Source organism: Paralichthys olivaceus, chromosome 10 (assembly GCF_024713975.1).
Source record: "Paralichthys olivaceus isolate ysfri-2021 chromosome 10, ASM2471397v2, whole genome shotgun sequence".
Taxonomy (NCBI): Eukaryota; Metazoa; Chordata; class Actinopteri; order Pleuronectiformes; family Paralichthyidae; genus Paralichthys; species Paralichthys olivaceus.
Genome location: NC_091102.1, coordinates 16,869,137 through 16,890,124, shown reverse-complemented (window position 1 = coordinate 16,890,124; position 20,988 = coordinate 16,869,137). Strand labels below are relative to the sequence as shown.

Below are 20,988 nucleotides of genomic sequence, written 5' to 3'. Positions count from 1 at the left end.
CAGACATGAGTGTTAAGGCTGCTGTAATTGACAGTATAGGGACCACATGGAGCCTTTATGAAATAAGATTGGAGACAGGTTGAAAGAAAACCACATAGACCTACTGTCCTTGGCATGTCTTATTAAATCACTCACAAAATTGTACTTGCTAACTCAGAACTACTTGCTTTCTGTCTTAATCCAAAAGCTATGTTGGTTAAAATACCTGCACTATGGGTACATTTAAATTGAGTTCTCCTGCATATCATGGTGATGTATTGTGCATCAAAGCAGTTTTTGATCCTCTGGTGAACCATTTGAACTTGAAATGAATTTGCATTTCATGACTCAACATGCAGGGGCATTATGTAGGACCGTTGTGCACATACAGTTTGCACTTGTGTTCTCAATGCACAGTCCCTGCAAGCTTTTCATCAGTAGCACGTCAGCCAGGTCGAGTGCACTTCTTTCTCCCCATTAAAACGAAGAGATTCCCGAGAAGAGAGGGAGAACCAGACTGCAGCGGTTCTTCCACTCAAACATAACACCACACGTGTCTACAAAGGCAGCAACTTATTTTACCAACTGAAGGTCATAAAAAAAAGCTAACAAATTATAGTTTACTTCATCTGTGTTACTGAACAAAAACCTGGCAAATTAAGCCACAGAGGGTTTAGAATGTTGAGTTCAGCTTTTCACTCTTGGTAATTTTGAATTGAATTAGTGTCATGTAGTGGGTGTCCCTGCAGATTTGGATCTATGCTATACCAGACTGTGGTGTTATCTGTGTGCTCCAGTGAGTGACAGTCTGAGGTGTCCTTGAAAGTGAAGTGTGAACAAATCATGCAGCTCTGCAGCTTCTAATGTCACATATTCACCATTTGATCAATGGAAAGATTCTCTGGCTACACGCCTTATCCTGCAGGATGTGTGGTTCTGTCTATTTCGATTCACTGACTGTGCCGGAGACAATAGTGAGAGCTGAGATTACTCATTCTTCATCATCTGACTTTCTTTCTTTCTTTGAGGACCCTCCTCTGAAACTCCCCCCTCCCCCCCCCCCCCACAGGACCTCAGCCTGACACCCACTGCTCTGACTGTACAGCTAACCTTTCAGACGAGCTGCGCCACCTCGGCAGCATTTAATCATTGAGAGAAGACAGGGAACGTACTCATTCTTTATCCTTCATCCACACTCCCACCCCGCCTTCCCTCTGCGCCTCCGCCACACACTCTCCATCCCTCTCTCCGCCGCTGCTGTCTCCGGTGCGTCTGCTCGCTGTGTGCGGAGCGGCGGTGCATGTGCATGTGTCGGGGGAGCCGGGGGAGCGCTGCACGGCTCTGCGCACTGGTTCCGCTGGACATCACCCGATACACGGCGCACGGCAACCCCGGTGCTAGTGCTGGTGGCGGCGGTGGTGGTGGTAGTGGTGGAGGGGGAGACCGGACCCGGACCAGGAGCGAGGAGCGAGGACCGGGAGAAGCACCGTGGCTGCTTCCAGCCCGCTCTCCGAAATCATGTCCGAATTTTTCCTGCTCGCCTTCCTAGCCCTGTTCTCGGGATTATTTCCGTGCGCCGACCCCTCGACTGTGTCAGACGAGGAGAAAGGTAATGAGGAACCGGGGCCGTTCGGGAATGCGCAGTCCGGGGTAAACTTGGCACGATGGGCCGTCCTCACAGCGCGGCGGTGTGGTGTGGTTACAGGGGCGCTAAATGTTGTGCAGCTGCTGGATGTTTTCACCTGAGAAGGTTCATGAATGCTAAAGAGTTGATCCCCATTCATTCTGTGGGATGCCTCATTGAAAGTCTGCATCCTTTTTTGTTGTTGGCATCATTCAGGGGTGTTGGAGATGTTGGATTATTTGCGTCCTGGCTGATAAATCACAAGAACCCCCCCCTCTCTCTTTATAATAAGTCACTGAACTTGCTCTGTGCATTCAGCAGAGATCCTGCTGAGTGTTTTCAGGAACAGTCTCGAGGCTTGTTGAGAACCAGGAGGGAGACACAGTGAGATTCAGCCGCCGCGTAAATAGCGGCGACATCCCACGGTGCAGCAGGTGAAAACCTCCCTGTGCCAAAGTGGGTTCCGTGTCTCCCGTGCAGCCTCATTGCATTACTGCCGTGGATCGTTCATTGTTGCAACAACGCGATGGATAGGACTGTATCGCGCGCGCGTGTGTGTGTGTTTGTGTGTGTGTGTGTGTGTGTGTGTGTGTGTGTGTGTGTGTGTGTGTGTGTGGGGGGGGGGGGGGCATTGTTAAGCAGCGTATTGATTGTTGCATGTCTGATTTTCACATCATAATTTCTGCACATAACAGCTGCCTGTCTTTAGTTGCCATGTGTGTAGAGATCCTGAAGGTTAATCAAACTGTCACGGACTCTTTTACATTTATGGATTAAACAACATTTTGAAAGTGTCACACTTCTATAAGCAGATGGATAATTGGTAGGATACTTGCTTACAATGAAAATCTGAGTTTTTGCTCAGTATACTTACCCTCACGCTTAAAATTAAACATTTCATCCCACATTTTTAGTCGCTTCACTTGCACAAACAGACATGCTGAATTACATATGTTGGTCATTAGAACTAGAAGAAATACACACTTTTGTGGAACATGTATCCAAGTATTGATGTCATCGCCCCCTCCTCCAGACTTTTTAATTCCCCTCGGCATATAGAGCACTGACTGCTTGGCTTGTTGTGACATCATTCCAAATGTCACCAAATAAGCCCCCCGCCGCCATCCCTCCACCTCCCCTCACAACACAGCGTGCGTAACAGCGTCCTGGAGTGTGCCCTGGCAATCACACTACAGGCAAGAAGAGCACTCTTTACCTCTCTGTGTGCATGAAATGAAAAGATGAATTTGTGTTTTGAACTTCTCGAGTCCACTCTCTCTCTGTTTCTGTATCTCTGTGTTTCTGTATCTCTGTGTGTCTGTGTGTGTGTGTGTGTATGGGTCTGTGTCTGGGGGGGTACTTTTGGAGTTTGTGTTTGTCAGCATTGCTGGACTGAGCTTTATTAGTGGAGCTTGACTCAAAGTGAGGAATTGTGTCCTGTCAGATTGTCTCCTCTGGGCTACTTGAACAACATTAAAATTGCTCATGTCTTGAAACAGTTAAGATGACAGACCCCCCCCCCCCCCCCCCCCCACACACACACACACACACACACACACACACACACACACACACACAGATCTTAAAGTAGATGCATCTCAGCCCACATTTCGATTCTGTCCTGCCCCTCTGCTATGAACTGATAATAAATGAAAGCTCTCGTAGCTGGGTCTAATTGGACGGTAATGATAATAGCATTTCTTATTTCTTCCAACACCAAAGCTGGTTGTTAGCTTAATTAGTTTGAAATTAATTTGCTTTGTGGTAGCGGCGTTATAACGTTGAATGCCAAGTAGTGAGGCCGTGGTTCTCTCTGCACGACTCTGAAGCGGTTCCAGAGCCCCATTCATAGAATGGAATGGTCTGTCTGAAATGCCTCTGCTGTGTTCCCCCTCCTTATCACTCGTGTCCATCTAACATTGAGCGGGCTGACCTGGCCCAGGCCGGAATGGCAGCGCACTCTGCTGATGTGACAGAAACGACAGGCGGCGAGAAGTTTCGACACACCGCGGTGCTGCCTGTTTATTTTTTAAAATGAAAATACCCTTGATCTCAGGCAGCGACCTCAGTGCCAGATAAGCATCATCTGGTACAAACAGCTCAAGGTTGTTTGAAATGTATACCTCATTTAAAAGATGATAGCATAGTGGGAGACACAGATAGGTCCGTGCACTAATGCAGGGGAGGCTGCCTTTAGGAGCTAATTAAATGAGTTTAGTGAGATAATGTGGCTGAAGTGTATGTAAGTGCCTCTGTACAAGTGTGTAAGTGTCCAGCACAGGAAACCCACACGATGGAGAAGTCATCCAGTGTAATAAGTCTATAGGTTTTATAGGTTTTATTTGAATGGCTCCCTTCACATTTACAGAAAGTCATTACTTGTTTAAGACAGTTTCCAGTTCATTTTTTTACATCCAAAAATTACACATTGGGGTGAACTGACAATGTAACCAAACTAAAAATATTTAGGATAATAAAATAATAATGAAAAGCACTTATTTTTTAAAAGAAAAGCTGATTTCACCAACTTTGCACTTTTATCATACATAAAGGGATTTATTTGTTTTCTTACATTGTTTTAGAGTTATTTAGTTTAGTAGACTCATGGATCATGACGACATTGACCTTTCACATACAGAACATTTAAAGATACAAGCGTCACCATGAGTACAACTCAACCTGGAAAGACAGTTGTTGCAGTGCTAAACAATTACTTATCTTAGACTTCTGACTTTTTGATTATTATTTCATTTTAAATAGATTCAAGTATTCAGAACATGATGCATTGATGTGTGTCCTGTGAGTCAGTTATTATAATTTTTTTTATATGTACCAGTACTCCTACATCTATGAATACTAGTATTAAAACTTATAATAATGATAAATATTTCCTAGTACCCAACTCTAAAACTTTAAAACGATTCCATTGAGTCATGATGCAATCAAAGCCAGACAGTTGTGATACAGCAACGTGCTTCATGCTAAAATTGAAGGATTTGGGCATTAATAATCTCTGACATCTCCACAGTGACTATCTATAACTCTCCTTCCCTGGTGCTGCGGAGTTAAGTAAATGTTCATCCCACTTAATGTCATCATTGTGTCCTCACTCATTTAATAGATGGTTTGGAAGCAGGAAATTGGTCACTAAATAGCAGCTGGACATGATACATTGCAACCAAAGGGAGATTATGTAAATCACTCGCCTTTCATTACACTAAACCAAAAATTCATACTCTTTTCAGAAGGTGCGCGTTTCATTCTGAGACACTCTGCACCGAAGTTGTTGTTCTATGAAGATCCGGATGTCGTTTTTTTACAGGAGAAGTGCTGGGTAGTGACTAATGGTTGACCTTCAAAGGTTGGACTGAATTCTGTTTTCATAGCTGTTTTACGTCTTTTTCTGGAGAGTATCAACAGAAAATGAGCTTGGCGGCGGCCAGCGCCTCCTTTGTAGCTCAATTTTCTGTCCACATCCTTTCTCCGACAGGGCAGCGAATTTGCCCACCTCAGCAAAAGGTGATCCTCGGGACGGAAGGTGGCCCGCGCCCGCCCAGTTACTCTGTCTTTAACCCGGTGATTGAAGAAACCACATGGAGATTTAAGCCAGAGCTGGTTTGGAGGGAGTAGACAAGGTGAACGCAGGGCACAGGATGAAGGGGGGAGGGTGGTCTGAGTGGAAGGTGATGCAGTCAGCGCTGGAATTAGAACTCAGCGGTGGAAAACCTGTGGAGCGGGCACTGCCTGCTGTTTTTATTGGCATCAGAGTCACATGAACTGTACTTCAGGTGTTTTTTTTTTATTGAGTGTTGCTTCACAAGTGTGTTTTGGCTTGTAACCAGACGTGTCATCAGAACAGCCCATCAGCTTTTTACATGTGGAAAAGGTCAGCTTCAGTTTATATATATATAAATATATTAATGTTTACTTTTTGTCCCACAATTACTTTAAACATCCTACAAGTCATTACAAGTTTTATGTGAAGCACATGTGCTTGGGCAGCACTTTTGCTGAATTGTCTTTTATAAGCCCTGAAAAGACATTAAAGTAGCTGACACATTCATCCGGTGATGTCAGCTAAATGTTGCTGCCATTGTGCTCTTACATCTACATCAGGGCAGAGGTGAAGTATGGCCTCGAGCTACAGCTGTGAAACCAGCCCCCACACATCTCGATCCAATGGTGTGGCACCATCGTGCAGCTCAAACCTCCTGTAGAACAAAGTTATTGCATGAAGCCATTGGATTTTGATAGTGTCACCTCTAATATCACCCCTCACGGTCTTAATGGGCTTGAATTTAATCAGTGATGGATTTTCTCAGGTTGCGAAAGCCATTGGCTGTAAATTGACTTGCAGCATTGATTACCAATGGGAGGAGGAGCAACGTTTCTGACCCACATGATCTATTTGTGTTGATGTTCTGGGCAGACTTAATTATCTGGGTGTCATGGGGTTTCATATTAAATTTTTTCAAACTGATACATAATTTAAAAAGTGAATAATGAATCAGTAATTTTTTACTTAGTTTCACTCTTTTTGCAGGACCTGAACCCAGTGGCTGGCTGAGCCGTGTACTCAAATGACTGCTGGATTAAAAAATTGTGTAGGTAAATTATTAATGGAGTAAAGTGCGTTTTATGGCCAAATATGCTAATGAAAATAAGGCTTATAAGGGCAACTTAAGAGTAGAGTATGAGGTCATAATGGGTGATGGATAAGATTAAAAGCATCATAAAATTAAATATAAAGCCACTTTTCCAATGGTCAAAAAACACACTAACACTCGCTATCATCTATGATAGCAATGGGGATGGATACATCCAACATTAAAGTTTCCCTATCTTCATTGTTTTAGCAGTCGAAATGCTGTCACTGCATCTCTACCTGCATGATGTTAGAATGTGCATTGAACTTCCAGCCATTGGCGAATAAATACTCATGAGCTTTTGTTTTTAAAGTTTCTTTTTAAAGCTAAGAAACAACAAAACATATCGTGCAAGACAGCGGGGTGAGAGAGCTTCTCAGTTTTCAGAGCGTTTGTGACATCGAATGTGACTCCCTGGGGACAGAAAAAAGCAAACTCGTCAGCTGGCCATGAGAAAGGAGTCAATCCATTTTTTAAATCAGGTTTACTGATGTTTAATTTTGATGTCAAAGAGTTATGTCTTTAATGTAATGTGCCTTGAAAAACCTCTGGTCATGCACAAGCGAGACCTTCTGCTGACAGAGCTGTGTGTCTTCTGTTGCACGGCAGGTTGTCTTGATGGTAACACTTCCAGTTAGCATGCAGCTAGGTGTGAAAAGTGCGGCCTGAGTTGAGCGAACATCTCTGTGGAAGTGTCTCCAAGGAGCGAACGAGTCTCTATCTCAGGCTAAAAGTCTGTCTGTCAGTTTGAAAGGGTGAACAGTGAGGTTGATGGAGGTGGCACCCTGAGGAGATGTCCCGTGCATCGCCCGCTCTGTGCTCAGGCACGTGCAGACATTCAGTGCAGCAGCTCTGGATCGTTGTTTCGTAGATGACAGTGATTGCTCTCATCTACAAGGCCCTCTCTTTCTTTCTGTAGCTTTTGACCAGTTAGTCGACACGTGCTCTGTGGTGTGCACCTCAAACTATCACCTCAATACTAAAATAGTTTTCCTGCAGCAGTTGTGTTGTCAGGGGTGTTGAAGCGGATTGTTCAAATTTAAAGAGATTTCCTTAACTGTTTTACAATTTAACCTTACACTTGACTGGCTGGTCTGCAGTCTGTGGTGTCTGCTGTGTATCATTGCCTAAAGGACGGAGCTACTTTGATTGATTAGCCGAATGCTTGGCAGGCTGCAAGCTGACCTAAATCAGTTTGTGTAGGTGCTTCTCTATTGTTCTATATTTCAGTGAAGTCTCAGAATGACAATATGACACGGACAATACGTAAGTGTTATAAGCTGTCAAAGGTAACATGATAAAGTGCATTTGAAGAGAGCTAAGGTGGCTGTCATTTTTGAGTATGTGTGTGTAACGTGGTTTAGAGGTTGCCATCTTCCCAGCCAAGTAACTCACCCTGCACCAACAGTTTTCTGATTGTTGTTTGAAAAGGTGTTATATTTCTCAGTGCACTCATTTCCAAGTATTAAATTGACAATCCCCTGGTAAATGTTTGAGCTTAAATGAGCTAAGCATCTTGCTGACTGATACTTACAGTTTCGATTCATCACTTTTTGCGAGCAGAGAGCATTACCTGCTTGTGTCCATACCAGTTACGGCAGAATTTAATTTAGGTGAATAGAGTGGAGATGGATGCTCTGCTTGTGTAGCAGCCCTACTTTGTGATTGAATATGATCAGCTCAGTAAAATTCCACAGGAAAAAAAAAAAGAGGCACGGATTTCCAAAGGGTGAATCATTGAATGGTGGAGCACATCTGAAATGATTGGCCGACCAAATCTATTGCGGACAAAAGGCAGTTCCTCAGGCGAACTGGATATTGCCAGTGGACCATGACCAATCAGCGGGTCAGGAGTGCTGGTGTCAAGCCCCGAGTGGCAACGGTGGTGGCCAGAGGACCAGAGTGAGGGCTGCTGAAGCCTGGCCGGGGACTCTCTCTCCCAGCTGCCACCTGGCACGGACTGAGGGCTCAGCGCCCCGTCATGCAGACTTGGCTCGGGAAACCAGAACAGGGGAGGGATTCATCCGTCCCCCAACGAGCTTCATTCAGCAAGACAAACCCATGGCCAGTTGGTGATGCTGCGCCATGTCCTTCTTAAAAGAGAAATTGGTGCACAGGGTAATTAGGGAATATTGAGCCATCGACGTGTTTCATTTGAACATATAACTCTGTAATCATCCGTGATATCCTTTTATGGATTTAAGGATGAAATGCTTATGCACTAACAGCTAACCACAGAACTATATGCCTTTGCCTGATGAGTTCTTCAGTCATCCTCACAGCCCATTGCCTTTTAAAGAGCTAAAATGTATTTCAGCCATTAAACAGAAGATGAATACACAGAATGAAACAGTCTTTAGAAAAGATGCAGGGCAGTGTATTGTGTAAGATATTTACAAAAGGCACACAAGGCCTTCTTGGTTTACTTCATGGCTCACTAACCCTTCTGTCACATATGCAGATCATATGCACACAGACAGGGACACACACACAAATTTTGTAAAAATAGCGCCCGTGCCCTGTCTGTGTTGTGGCTGCCTTCCCTGGCACAGCTCACTGTCGTCCAGTCCAGTTAGATGCAGGTTAGAAATGGAAATGATTGGCATCATTTTCATTCCTGTGTGTGCAGAGCAATGAGTGGCTACATCTACTGTGCAGCCAGTTCATTGTCAACTGCCATGAATTTCTGGGCCGCGCTAAGAACATCTGACAGTCCGATTCGCTCAATATCAATTTAGAGGAGTCAGTCAAAGTGCACTCTATGTCCAAGCCTGACAGTGCACTAAAAGAGGTTTTAGGGCCTAAAATATTTGTGAGATTGCCACTAAGGATGAATAATTCAATGCACTTTGATGGCAAAGTGCACGAACAGAAAATCAAAGATAGAGCTACACTTATGCCCCTACCTACACCTGCAGCAAGAACACAATTCACTCTCGGCAGCTGTGATGCTGCCGGCCCAGGAGGATTGAGTTCAGTCTTGTTCTCGCACCATCACTGAGTTACTTTGTGTTAAAATTAGATTGCCAAATACATCACCACCAGCTGTCATCAATCTGATTCTGTATGTTTCCCTAACATGCTTCCGAGCTGCTATTGATCTCCGTTCCCCCGCACCGCCGCCCGCCCCTCTCACACACTGTTGGATTGGGAGTCCTATTAACTGTGTTCCCATCAATCACAGTTCACCCATGTTTGTTTGTAGAAGTCTTTGATACGATTAGAGCGTCACGCTCATGCTATGTGGTTTTTTCTCCCCCGTTCCCACTCTGGTTTCGGCTGATTTGAAATGTGTGAAGTTGCTCCCTTTTTGCTGTGGTGATGTGCTTCACTGCTCTGTAGCAGAGACCAGAGATTAAGCACTTGGGCCTCAAACATGTTGACTGTCGCAGGTATCTCTCACTGCTCGCTGCCTGATAACGGCCACTTGTTCCTGAGACAGCCCCTTGCCAAGAACAAAACCCCAGAGAAATAAGAGCCCCACTATGGGCTTGCTGAGATTTAATATGCTTCTCCTGTAGAGAACATTCTTGTGATTGCTTCTGTGGCCTTGTACATGTCAACAATTCAAATTTAGTGCTTATATTTTTTAGGGGGGAAGAATGATTGAGATTTTTTCTAAAATTTCTAAATTTTTCCTACTTAATGGTTTATTTCTGCATGCCTTTACATGAACACACCACAATCAGCCACATTTTTTTTTTTATTAAGCTGTGACCTACCAGATCAGTAACTCCTTAGCATAACTCGCCCAGAGAGCCAAACAGAGCTGGTAATAAGTCTGGGAAAGATTTCCACTAACAGCTGCACTGTCACTATTATTTTACATTTAAAAAACGATTCCATTTTCTGTGAAATTACCATTTCCTGCCAACAAGAGGCAACACAGGACAGGTAGTCTAGAGGTGGTGGTATTACATTTACTGAACAGGGGAAAAGATGAACAATGATAAGTTAAAGAAGAACAATTGTTATTTTGTAATTATAAAATGGGAGGACATTGATACCAATCTTAAAACCACAGTAGAGATGGAAGGTACATTGTCCAAAATTATCTTTGAAATAGAATTTATTTTAATCGGCTCATACAACTATGTAATATGAAATATTTCCTCATGTGAGGCCAAGTAGGTTCAACATTGTTTCATTAGTCATAAAACTATCCATTTCTATTCGTGTTTCATTCAATTTCACACACACAGACACATTCATTCACTTGCTTACCTAGGCACAGTTTAGGGTCACCCCATCACCACAGGTGCATATATATGAACTTTGCAGGAAACCCAAACCACTTGAGAATATGGGAAAGCATTCAGACTTCACACAATAAAAGCCAGAGCTCCCTTTTGTCTGCGGAGATGACAGTGCTAACCACCCAGAGCCGCTCACATTTACACTTCCAAATCTGTGTCAAATATTTCTAAAGAAAATTGACCCAAGAAAAGTGGATTTCAAATGAAAAAGTTGAACTGAATTGATGCACAATGAATCTGTCTGTGAAGAAATGTCTGCAAAAAAATCTGTGTTCGTGTGGGTGTTCTCGCAAGAACGCATGTGTGCTGACAAATGTAAAAGGGGGTTTGAGATAAGGTAAGCAGTCAATAGGTGTAAATTGAACTGCACGCTGCAGGAGGTAGCCATTTGTTTAGAGAATTAACAAGTGAAGCAGCAGGATGGTGTTCGCATAGCGGAAATATATCAGCTCCCAGTCACTGTCATCATCAGACGACAGCTGAAAATTAATACCTGAGGTCATGACGAGATGTAATGAACCCCTGCTGTGTTAGAGCGACGGAGTTTGTCTGGCATTGGGAACCTGTGACCCCATTTTCGTTTTGTCAGTGCATCCACTAACATCCCTGAGGCAGTAGGAGGAGGAGAGAACTGAGCGGAGGTGAACAGGGCTTGATTCGTCTTGACTAAGCTGTATTGGGACCTCACTAAAGGTTCTTAGCAAAAGTGTTTCTGATTTATGTCTTCACACACACCTACATTGTGTACACAGGTGGCAGGTCTTATGGGATTCTGGTCAAGTTGTGAGTCTCTGAATCTATAGACTTAATTGTTAGCTTTAGCTGAAAAAGTTGTGTATTTCAAAATAACTATGTAACTTACAAAACGTAAAAAATTTAAGAAAACAATGGCCTATCAGATTTCAGCTTGGGCCTGCGCCCCCCTCTTTTCTCGCAGCTGGGCCCGCCCCTGGCTGAGTTAATCATTTCAAACAAATGCAATCACTTCATGACAGCAGCAATTATATCGAGTGTGGCTCCTTTCAAGCATATTTTGCTTGAGAGGGGAGATGACATTTGTGTGTAGCATTGCCAAACATAATTTAAATAAACATACAGACAATACGTAAATTAAAAGTTTGACTCAGTTCATGTAATCCAATAAGCGCGAGCTGGTGTCTAGCTGGGCCACTTGTGTGTAGACGACTGTATTGTCAGACATTATTGTCTCATCATTCTCAGTGCTGGGTTATTATTATTTTAATATGCAGTCTCTCATCGAGCTTCCGCTTTCATCTCTCTCTCCTCTTTTCATCCCTGCCCAAGGAATTAGCAGCTTTTAGTGGATAAAAATCAGAGGCATAATTCTAGTTGGGTGGGGCCAAATGAACAAAAGGCAGCACAGACGAAAACTATCGGAAATAAGAAAGCGGTGAAAAGTGCACTGTATCGCTGTAAAGAGACGGAAGCCTTTGTAATCTGTTCCTCCATGCTGAGGTGACATTTATGTTGATGTGCAATAAGCATGGGCATGTGTTCAAAACAACAGATTGCACGAGGGCTGTTCGGTGACATAGGTGTTGGAATAGGTGTTGTTCCGTGTTTGCTTGGCTCTGAAGTAACACTTTGAATACCATACATTGATGTACAAACAGCCTTCACTTAAAAAACCTTTCTGTTTGAAAAAAATAAGTTTGATGTTCGATGAATTGTTGTCAACTCTGATTGTTGGAGCTCTTGAAGGAAAGACAGTTTTTTATCGTCAAGCAGCAGAGACACCACATCTGCTGTGATCAGTAGAGAGTCACTTTATCATCAGGATGTGCCAGTAGAGAAAGTAGATTGTGCTTAACTAGAATGTAAATTGATAAGCGTCGTAATTAGACACAAACGTGACAGAACTGCATCAGTCTTGCATTGTAGCTCTGAATGAAGCTTTTGTTACCGTTGTAGTAACTTTAATGTATTGACAGTGTAATGGACTTAATCATGACCACATTAGAAAGTACAAACTAGGCCAAGGGCCAAGACCCAACAGTCTCTGTATGCAGTGTGGTCTAGGAAATACTCAAACATTTTACTTCAGTAAAAGCACAAATAGATATTTATAACATTTGTACATAAAAGTACTACATTAACTTATCTACTTGAGTAAAAGTAAGTAAGTACTTGCTTTTAAATATACATAAGTATTACAAATTAAAGTACTTGCCAAGTGTTGCATATTCTGTAATGCAACAGTCTACTACATTTCTCTTCAGCAGTGTGCGCTGCTGCTTCAGGAGGCGGTTGAATATGTGTAATACTGCAATGTAAAAATTGTAGTGGAGTAGAAGTACAGATATTTGCTGATAAATGTAATGGAGTAAAAAGTACAGAAAATAAATCTGCAAAGTAAAGTACTATGTTACATCCCACCACTGTTCTTATGAAACAACATTTAAATTCCCTGAATCTGGATTTTTATTTGGATCAGCTCCCTAAACATGATGTTTCTCTTAAAGATATCTATAAATTATATTTTCAGAAATCAGGGAAAATATTGAAAAATGTCCTACAAAAGGTGAAACAAGTCCTGGATCTGTATCAGTTCTTTCTCAACCCATGCCACATCTTTCCACTAAATTTCGTGGTAATCCACCAAGTAGATTTTGTGTAATGCTGCTAAAAAACTAACCAAAAAAATGCATTGATGTAAACTTAACCTCCTTGGCAGAGGTAATGCAACAAAACAATAAGGAAAAAAAATAAACCACAACACAAAGAGTTGAACAAAACTTTTGTGTGACAAACATTGATTTAGAGTGACTTCAGTCAGAGCCACAGACAATGTTCCTTGCTGACGCATAGTTTGTACAAGGCCTTGTGTACTTGATGTGCCAGAGTACATCACTGCACTCACTGACATGAATGTTCCTAAAACACACTGCACAAAAACACAGTTAATTTAAGTTCAAGGTACAGTTTTTAATTCAGTTTGAAGAAGAACAGTAGTTAGTCGACATTATGAAAACATTAAAATAGAGATTAAATGAACAACATTAATTAAGTATACACCGTGTGAAGCTTTTCCGAGCCTGCAAAAATACATGTATGATATAACATAAAGCTATACATATATTAAGCTGACATTATGCATTCCAGAATTATTTCAATCACATTACCACTACATGTTCAATTATTGCTTTCGAATATATGTATTCTCGTATCTACAATGATGTTTAATCTAGTGATTTTTTTTTTTTTTTGCTTCATTAATGATAAATGGCTCCGTCTGTAATATGTTGGAAAATAATGAAATATTCCTGTGACAATTTCCTGTAGCCCAGGGTATTTTAATCAAAGATAATGTTTTGTTCAATGAACAGTCCAAAACACACAGATATTGACATTTGTGATTAACGACTATTCTAAATTTAAATTCTTATCAGCATTGCAAGTTATTAGCAGATAAATCACAAACACTTCAAAATCAATTAGAAAATCAAAGCTGTGTTTGAAGATGATGTTTAGATAGAGTATTGACAGGAATAATTATTGTTTCTTGCTACATTATTACAAGATCTTGACCTTACTCGGCCTTAAGGTGATTTATGCCATTGTTTGTTGCTATATAAAAAACATTTAATTTAATTGATAGAGTGGTGATTGTTCTTAAAGCGGTTTCCCCCCTGTTATTAACCTCTGAGATTGTAAAAACAGCATGCATAAATGTTGTGAGACATTGTAATGACAGTAATTGGCTATGTGACTCTTCCCCTAATCTCTTTTGCGGCGACAGAAATTACCTGACAAGTGGCTTCAATAACAGAGCGACCTCTCCTGAGATGCAGCTCACCAAAGCAGCATATTAACTGTGTTGACAAGTGTCTTCTTGTCTGGTATGTCAAGGCTTTTTTTCCCTGTGAATTGTTAAAAGTGACTGCAATACATAAAAAAAAATAATTCTAAAAATAAACACTCTCCAGAAAAAAAAAGGGCTGTCATCATCATTCGTGGCAAGCAGGACATGACAGTTCTCATTTTTAGATACACTCCTCTCGACCTTCATCTTGTTCCGCTAACCAACATCTTCGTGTCTGACTCAAATTTACCTCGGCGCTCTGATTCATCATTCAGAACAGTCGGTTAAGACGAGACATCCTTGCGCCCTGATACTCTTTGATGTACAACCCAGAAATGAAGTCTGCGGAAACATTTCGAGGCAGCCTGTGTTTTCTGAGTGCACCGCTCCTTTTCGATTTTCTTCCGCCCTCACACCGAGCTTCCTTGACACAGCTATCAGAGGTCAGACTGCAGCATCTGTCTACCTGAGACACTCCTCACGCAGGACATGTCGCTTATCTCCGCGGTTACAGTATCCCTAAGGAGGTCCAAGGGGGATGTGTATGCCGGAATTGAACTTGTCAGATGTAAGTTAGAAGTGCACATTGGTTAAATAGGTATCTAAAAATAGCACTGCAGGCATGGTGACGGCTGATTGAATATAATGAATCAATACCGGAGGCAGCATCTATCTAATATTTCCATAAATCTCTGAAATCTGTCTGTGGCTCACATCTCAAGAACCATTCATCTCACCATGTGTTTTGTTAATTGTTGGACACACAAATTCAATCAATATTAATACAATTTGAATAAACAGACGACTGTCTTGCTTGTCATTGCACCTCCCAAGTTACCATGTTAGAGCGGCCACACTACCTGCGTGTAAGCCAGTGAAAATGTCGATCTCTGCCCAATATGTCACAAACATAAATATTTACTAGTTCCTGTATCTGTTTCAAAGTAAAAGCACGGTGGTGTTTCTGTTGACTGAATTAATTCCTTTATTCCTTTGTTATTGCAGGACAGGAACATACATGGCTTCATACCGTAGTGTCCTGTTATTTAGTTGAGTACATAGACCTACTTTATTGAATTTATTTATATCAGGAATGTCACATAGCAGCTCCGCAGCAGGCATGCAGCATACGTGCTTCCTGTGCTCGTGATATGCAGCAGATCATTGTGGCCCAAGTGTAATCCTGTTCTCGAGAACCCTTCATCTTATCACCTTCATACTGTGTATTGTTAAGGGCCCCAGGAAGTGCAGTGTCGAATACAATGCAATTTGGACACGCGATATATTAAATATTAATAAACTTTGAATTGAAAAGCTACACAGCCCATTCACAAAAACAACCCACTTCTTCAGTTCAGGGTTCTGAGTACTAGGTTGAGCTTCACAGAGCTTTGAATAAAAAGGTGAACAGCTCTTTGTGCAGCAGTGGTGGTGCAGCTTCAGGGTTATATAGACTGAGTCCAGCAGCAGGTCTTTACTTGCTTGTTTACTGAAGGTCACTTTTACAGTTTCAGAGAGAAAACGGCAACTAGCATCACCACAGGCAAAGCGAACAGCTTATTCCAAACAAGCGCGTTCATTGCACTAGTTTCCTAAAATGTGGATCTACTCTCGTGCTTATTTGATCTATTTCTATAAATATTATGCAATTACAGCCTCTGGTTACTGTGCACTTAAACCTCTTTATATAAAGTCTATGACTTAAACTAATGATCTTGATCAGTTCCACGTAGTCTGGGACACAGATTTAAAGAAAAAGAAATCCTTGTTTCGGATGAAGTGTTTGGTACAGGCTATATCCTGAGAGTATATGTTGAAAGCAGGAGAACAAGTGTGGATCCCTAGTGACCACAACTGGAAGGGTGGTGATATAATGCTTCCACTTTGCAGATCTTAATGCTTTGATAAGCCGCTATGCTTTTATTGTTAAAGATATGAAGCTGAGGGGAATAAGACTGATGTTGCTTTCTTATTGCTTGATAAAAAAGAAGCATATTGCACAGGGTCAGCTTGAGAATGACAGGAGCTTATGAGTGTGTCACCTGATAGTCAAGCTTTGTCGCTCTCACAGTGACATGAACTGAGCCCGGCTATAGAGCTGTTTGAGAATGCAGTGTGCCGCATGTACAGCAGCCAGTGGAGCCACTAGTCTTTTCAAATAAATTGCAACTGAGGCCTAAATTTGGATGTTCATTCAAAGCAGTTAAGTCCCGGGAGGGGATTTGCATCTGCCCATGTATTTTGGTGAGCCCAATTCCACTGGTGTGTGTTCTGCCAGTGCAGAAGGTCTCATCCACTTCATGCTTTACTTTTTTTTTCTGGCTTATTTGGATGTAAATCTTTAAATAATTAGTGTGGTTTTATTGATAACTTGCTAAAAGAATAGTTATTCATATTCATATTTACACTCTGATTCCGTCTGAGATTAAAATGCTGCCAAGCAAATCAAACCGCTATCACTTTAAGGAGTGTTAGCCAGCCCGTTTTCCTTCAGAGGCATGCTGGGACCTTTCTGCACCTCAAAATCTTTCATTTCCATAGCCGCCTTAGTGCGAATGCCTGCTGCAGGCGGTGTTTCCCTGTGGAACACAAGCTCTTCATTATTAAAGGCCCCTTGTCGACCATCCTCCACACTTCTGACCTAATGACTTTCTGAAGAGTGGAGCCGCAGTTTAAAGCTCATCCCTGTTTTGCTCTTTCTCTGTATTCCTCTAGAGCCGGAGCTTAAGCATAGCATCATCGTTGTTGTTTTTTCCCCACAAATCAGTTGGATAAGAACATGCGATTGGCCTGTTAATTAAATATTGATGTATACTGTCAGTCACATGCTCGGTGTCTCGTTATTAACTGCACAGTCATCATTAAAAAATCAACATGTAATTTACCCAGTTTTCTGTGTTTCAACTAATGTGAAGCAATTTCATGTTTAAATACAAGATGTGGACTCCTCTGATGTTATGTGCTGTGCTGTGTTTGTACCATTCACGAGAAGGTTGACAACAAATTTCACATCAAACGCTGTTTCATATCGAGCCACCAGACCGTTTTCAGCTGCTTTGCACAATAAAGGCAGTTAATTGTTGCTCGCCTGGATGCAGCTCACCACCGCCGTTCGTCCCTGAATAAATACAGTATCCTCCAATAATCAATCCCCAATGAAATGTGTTAAGTTTGCATCATAATGACTCACACTGTGTAATGAGACATGCCTGCATTACATTTTCACTGGAAATTCTGCGCTAATTTACAGAGGACGCAAGGAGAAAAATGGAGAAATAGCCAACATATGTATTTGTTATTACACATATTTAATTAAATGCTTGTAATCAGGGAAAACATTGGGCTCAGTAAGGTTTCGGACACAGAATGCCTGTTGTTTCGGGTAGGGCTCAGCTAATTTTCTCTAGGGCTCGGTCGGGTTTGGGCAGAAAATTGCTGCCTGGGCCACACTCTAAACACAACAGTCATGTCTTGCTTATACACAGAAACAAGCAGTGTGTGTAGATCTACATGAAACAGAACAGAACAATACAACAGAATTAGGTTTGACCCACTTTGCAATATAACAAAAAACAAGATCAAAAACGGCTCTGGTTTCAACTTCAAACTGTGTATTACATTTCAACTGTGTGTTATTGAGAATAAAAACATATTTGAGTCTTGAAAATACCTGTTTTCTGATTGTGCCCAAGGATGGTTATTAATGAACAGAGATTAAAAAAAAATGACGCTCAGCATTGAGACTCCCTGTGCAGAAAGGAAACTAAACATGCGGTAATTAAGTAAATACGTTTTTTTTATGTGGCACTTGTAAGCACCCACTGACGTAAACCCCTAAAATCAAAGTGGAGGAAGAAAAAAATATTCAGTATTTCCTTTGCAAATACTTATTATTATTATTATTGTATTATTTTGCATATCTTTTGCATTTCAATTCTTAAAATGCTCATTCCAAGCCAACACACTCAGAATGCAAACCTTCCTGTAGTTCATGTCATGAATTTTGCTCAAGGAAAATCCTGTTCCTCTCACTCCAAGTACTTCAGAAGTTTTGCCCTTTGAACAAGACTTGATCATTGTTGTGATCACTGAACCTTTAAATATATCTTTCAAGCTACTTTCAACTTTTAAGACATTTTGTCTGTATTTCATCAAGACATTTTATTTCAATATGCTTGAAACTTGTAAGTATTCATTGCATATATTCCCCACTGACGACATTCATACATGCATTACATTCAGTTGTTCTATAGGTTAATGTTGCCTGAGGTTTTTTTTAAGTATGTTGGGTTTCTGAGCTTACCTTTTCATAAATTCAGGATTAATAGATTACCATTGTGGATCTGTTGGATACCAGATGATGTCACCTGGTTCTGTGCACCTGGACAAAATACTGACCTTATATACCCTTAGCTCAATATGCCCAAACCCTTTCTGAATTAAGCGACACTTGAAAAGGTTCTGGGCATTCTTGCAAATTGGATTGTAAAGTACTCCCTAGTTTTCTTTTTGCTTAGTCATAGTAGTGGTAGCAGTATTTACCCAGTTCCTGTTATGATTGTTTTGCTCTGTGCATTGATGGAGGTGGGGGGTATTTTTTTGTTTAGTTTTTTTATGTTTTCACTGCTTGTATTCTATGAAGCACTTTGTTTAACATCAATTGATCGAACATACCCCAAAGCACACACAGTGAAAAAGAGTGAAATCCTAATTTACTTCATCATTAAACAGTTTGATGTGATGGTGAGATAATGGAGCCCTGCTCAAGTGGAAAAGAGGCCTAGAAGAAGAAGCCTCTTCTTACCATTCACACAGCCTCCACTAATGGAAAAGTTGATCTTTCGAGTCTGAGTGAGGAACAGACAAGCAACTATTAAAGCTGATGACACAACATGTCTGGCCTGCGCCTTAGGTCTTGTACATGTATTTTAGTCTGCGGGATACCCGCCGTGTTTTACTGCCTGGAAAACTGAGTAGATTTTTTTCTGTATCCATGAGTTCATGGAAAAGTTACCATCAGGATGTCAGTGTGAGGAATTAATGTGCTTAATGTGCTGCATCTAGTTACCACCATGCTGTTCCTTTCACTGCTGTGAAAACACAACAGTGATTGTGTGTTTGTTGGTACATGCTAATTCAGAGCTGCAGTTGTTCGGCTGTGTGCAAACAACAACCAGCCATCAGAAAGATGTGCACCCTACTTGTGAAATGATATGGCAGGAGAGGACAGAATATAGTAACAAGTCGGAATGAATAGACTCCAACAGGACTAAGTGTCTCTCTTAAGGAGAGTTTAGAGGGAGACAAGTGCAAAAGTGAAAAAATGTACCATACTGTGGAGTATTTTTATTCAGTTTGATACATTCAAAGTAGTAATATCAGCCAGGTACCTCTAACTGTATTCCCTCATGAACCATGGTTGGCAGGGCATCTTGTATATATCAAGCAGGTTAGATACGTGACATGAAATGGTTCCTTTGTAACCTCTCATCAGCTTGACATTTATAATTATGATATAAATTTCTAATGTTCCCTTTTAAACCTGCCAGTTAGTCTGGCGACTGTGGCTCAGAAGGTAAAGAGGGTCGTCCATCAACCGAAAGGTCATTGGTTCAATGCCCTGGCTCTGATGCTGAAGTCACCTTGGGCAAGATAAGAGTGAGAAAAAGTGAGATAAGATAACATAATCCCTTATTTGTGCCACTGTGGGGAAAGAGGACAGTACTAATTAGAAATAAGTAAGCATGCAATATGAACACAAGGAAATATAGAAATCATATACAATATATATCAGAATATATACAGTGTATCAGGATTTAGAATCTACCCTGTGTGTGAAAGGTGATTTATAAAGGAAATTGCCTTGCCTTGAATAGAATACATGCAGTAATAGAATGACTTATTAGACATTGCATTGCACAGAAATGACATTAAATGAGCACAGCTAAGTGAAGTTAAACCTGAACGAGTTCATACTGTTGTTCCAGTGTATGAACAGTATGTGATAGAAAAGAATTGCAGCATATGGAGCGCTGTGTGAATTTGTAATGGATCAAGTTATAGAACTAGAAAAGCCCTACACTAATACAGTCCATTTCAGTCTGATTGACTGAGTTGAACGTACTGCTATTACTAACCAAGGCTAGAATGGTAAAATATCCATGTAGCATAACAACATAATAACATAATACTTGTTTAGCTTTGTCACTGTGATGTACTCATTGTGATCTCACACCTGTAAGGGAGGGACAACTGTGGTGACGTCATTTAATTTCCCCGTAGCCCCGCCCCCCCTGAGCACAGGTATAATCAGTGCAGGTGAAGGTTTCAAACATGGACACCTTAGCATTGCACATCAGCTCTAATTGCTTTTTTTTGTTATTTAAATTTTAATTTATTTAATTTTTTTTTTTTCTGAAACTCTACTAGCTACTGTGCATTAGCCAAACAGCTACTGTCCATTGGCATTAGCAGGTACTGTGCATTAGCCTAGCAGCTACTTTGCATTACTTCAGCAGCTACTTTGCATTAGCCTAGCATCTACTTTGCATTAGCCTAACAGCTACTAGACATTAGCCTAAACTGGGGTACATGAGTGCAGTGAATGTGTGAGCTGTAACATCAACAGTGAACCGAGAGGCTGAAAGGCTCTTGAGTGCT

General features: G+C 41.3%; 1 protein-coding gene across 7 annotated transcripts in view; it reads left to right on the top strand.

The window, feature by feature from the left end:
- Positions 1–1,068: 1,068 nt before the first annotated feature.
- Positions 1,069–20,988, top strand: part of lrp1bb (low density lipoprotein receptor-related protein 1Bb) — a 247,304-nt gene continuing 227,384 nt past the window's right edge. For 6 of the 7 annotated variants that reach the window (XR_011244330.1, XM_069533046.1, XM_069533042.1 and 3 more), the window contains exon 1: positions 1,070–1,588. Coding sequence is in view for 6 of the 7 variants with exons in the window: in XM_069533046.1 (XP_069389147.1) it covers positions 1,498–1,588 (91 nt within the window). In the remaining variant the exon portion in view is untranslated. Of the gene's footprint in view, positions 1,589–20,988 lie in introns of all 7 variants that reach the window. The other variant, XM_069533047.1, reaches the window with a different exon arrangement.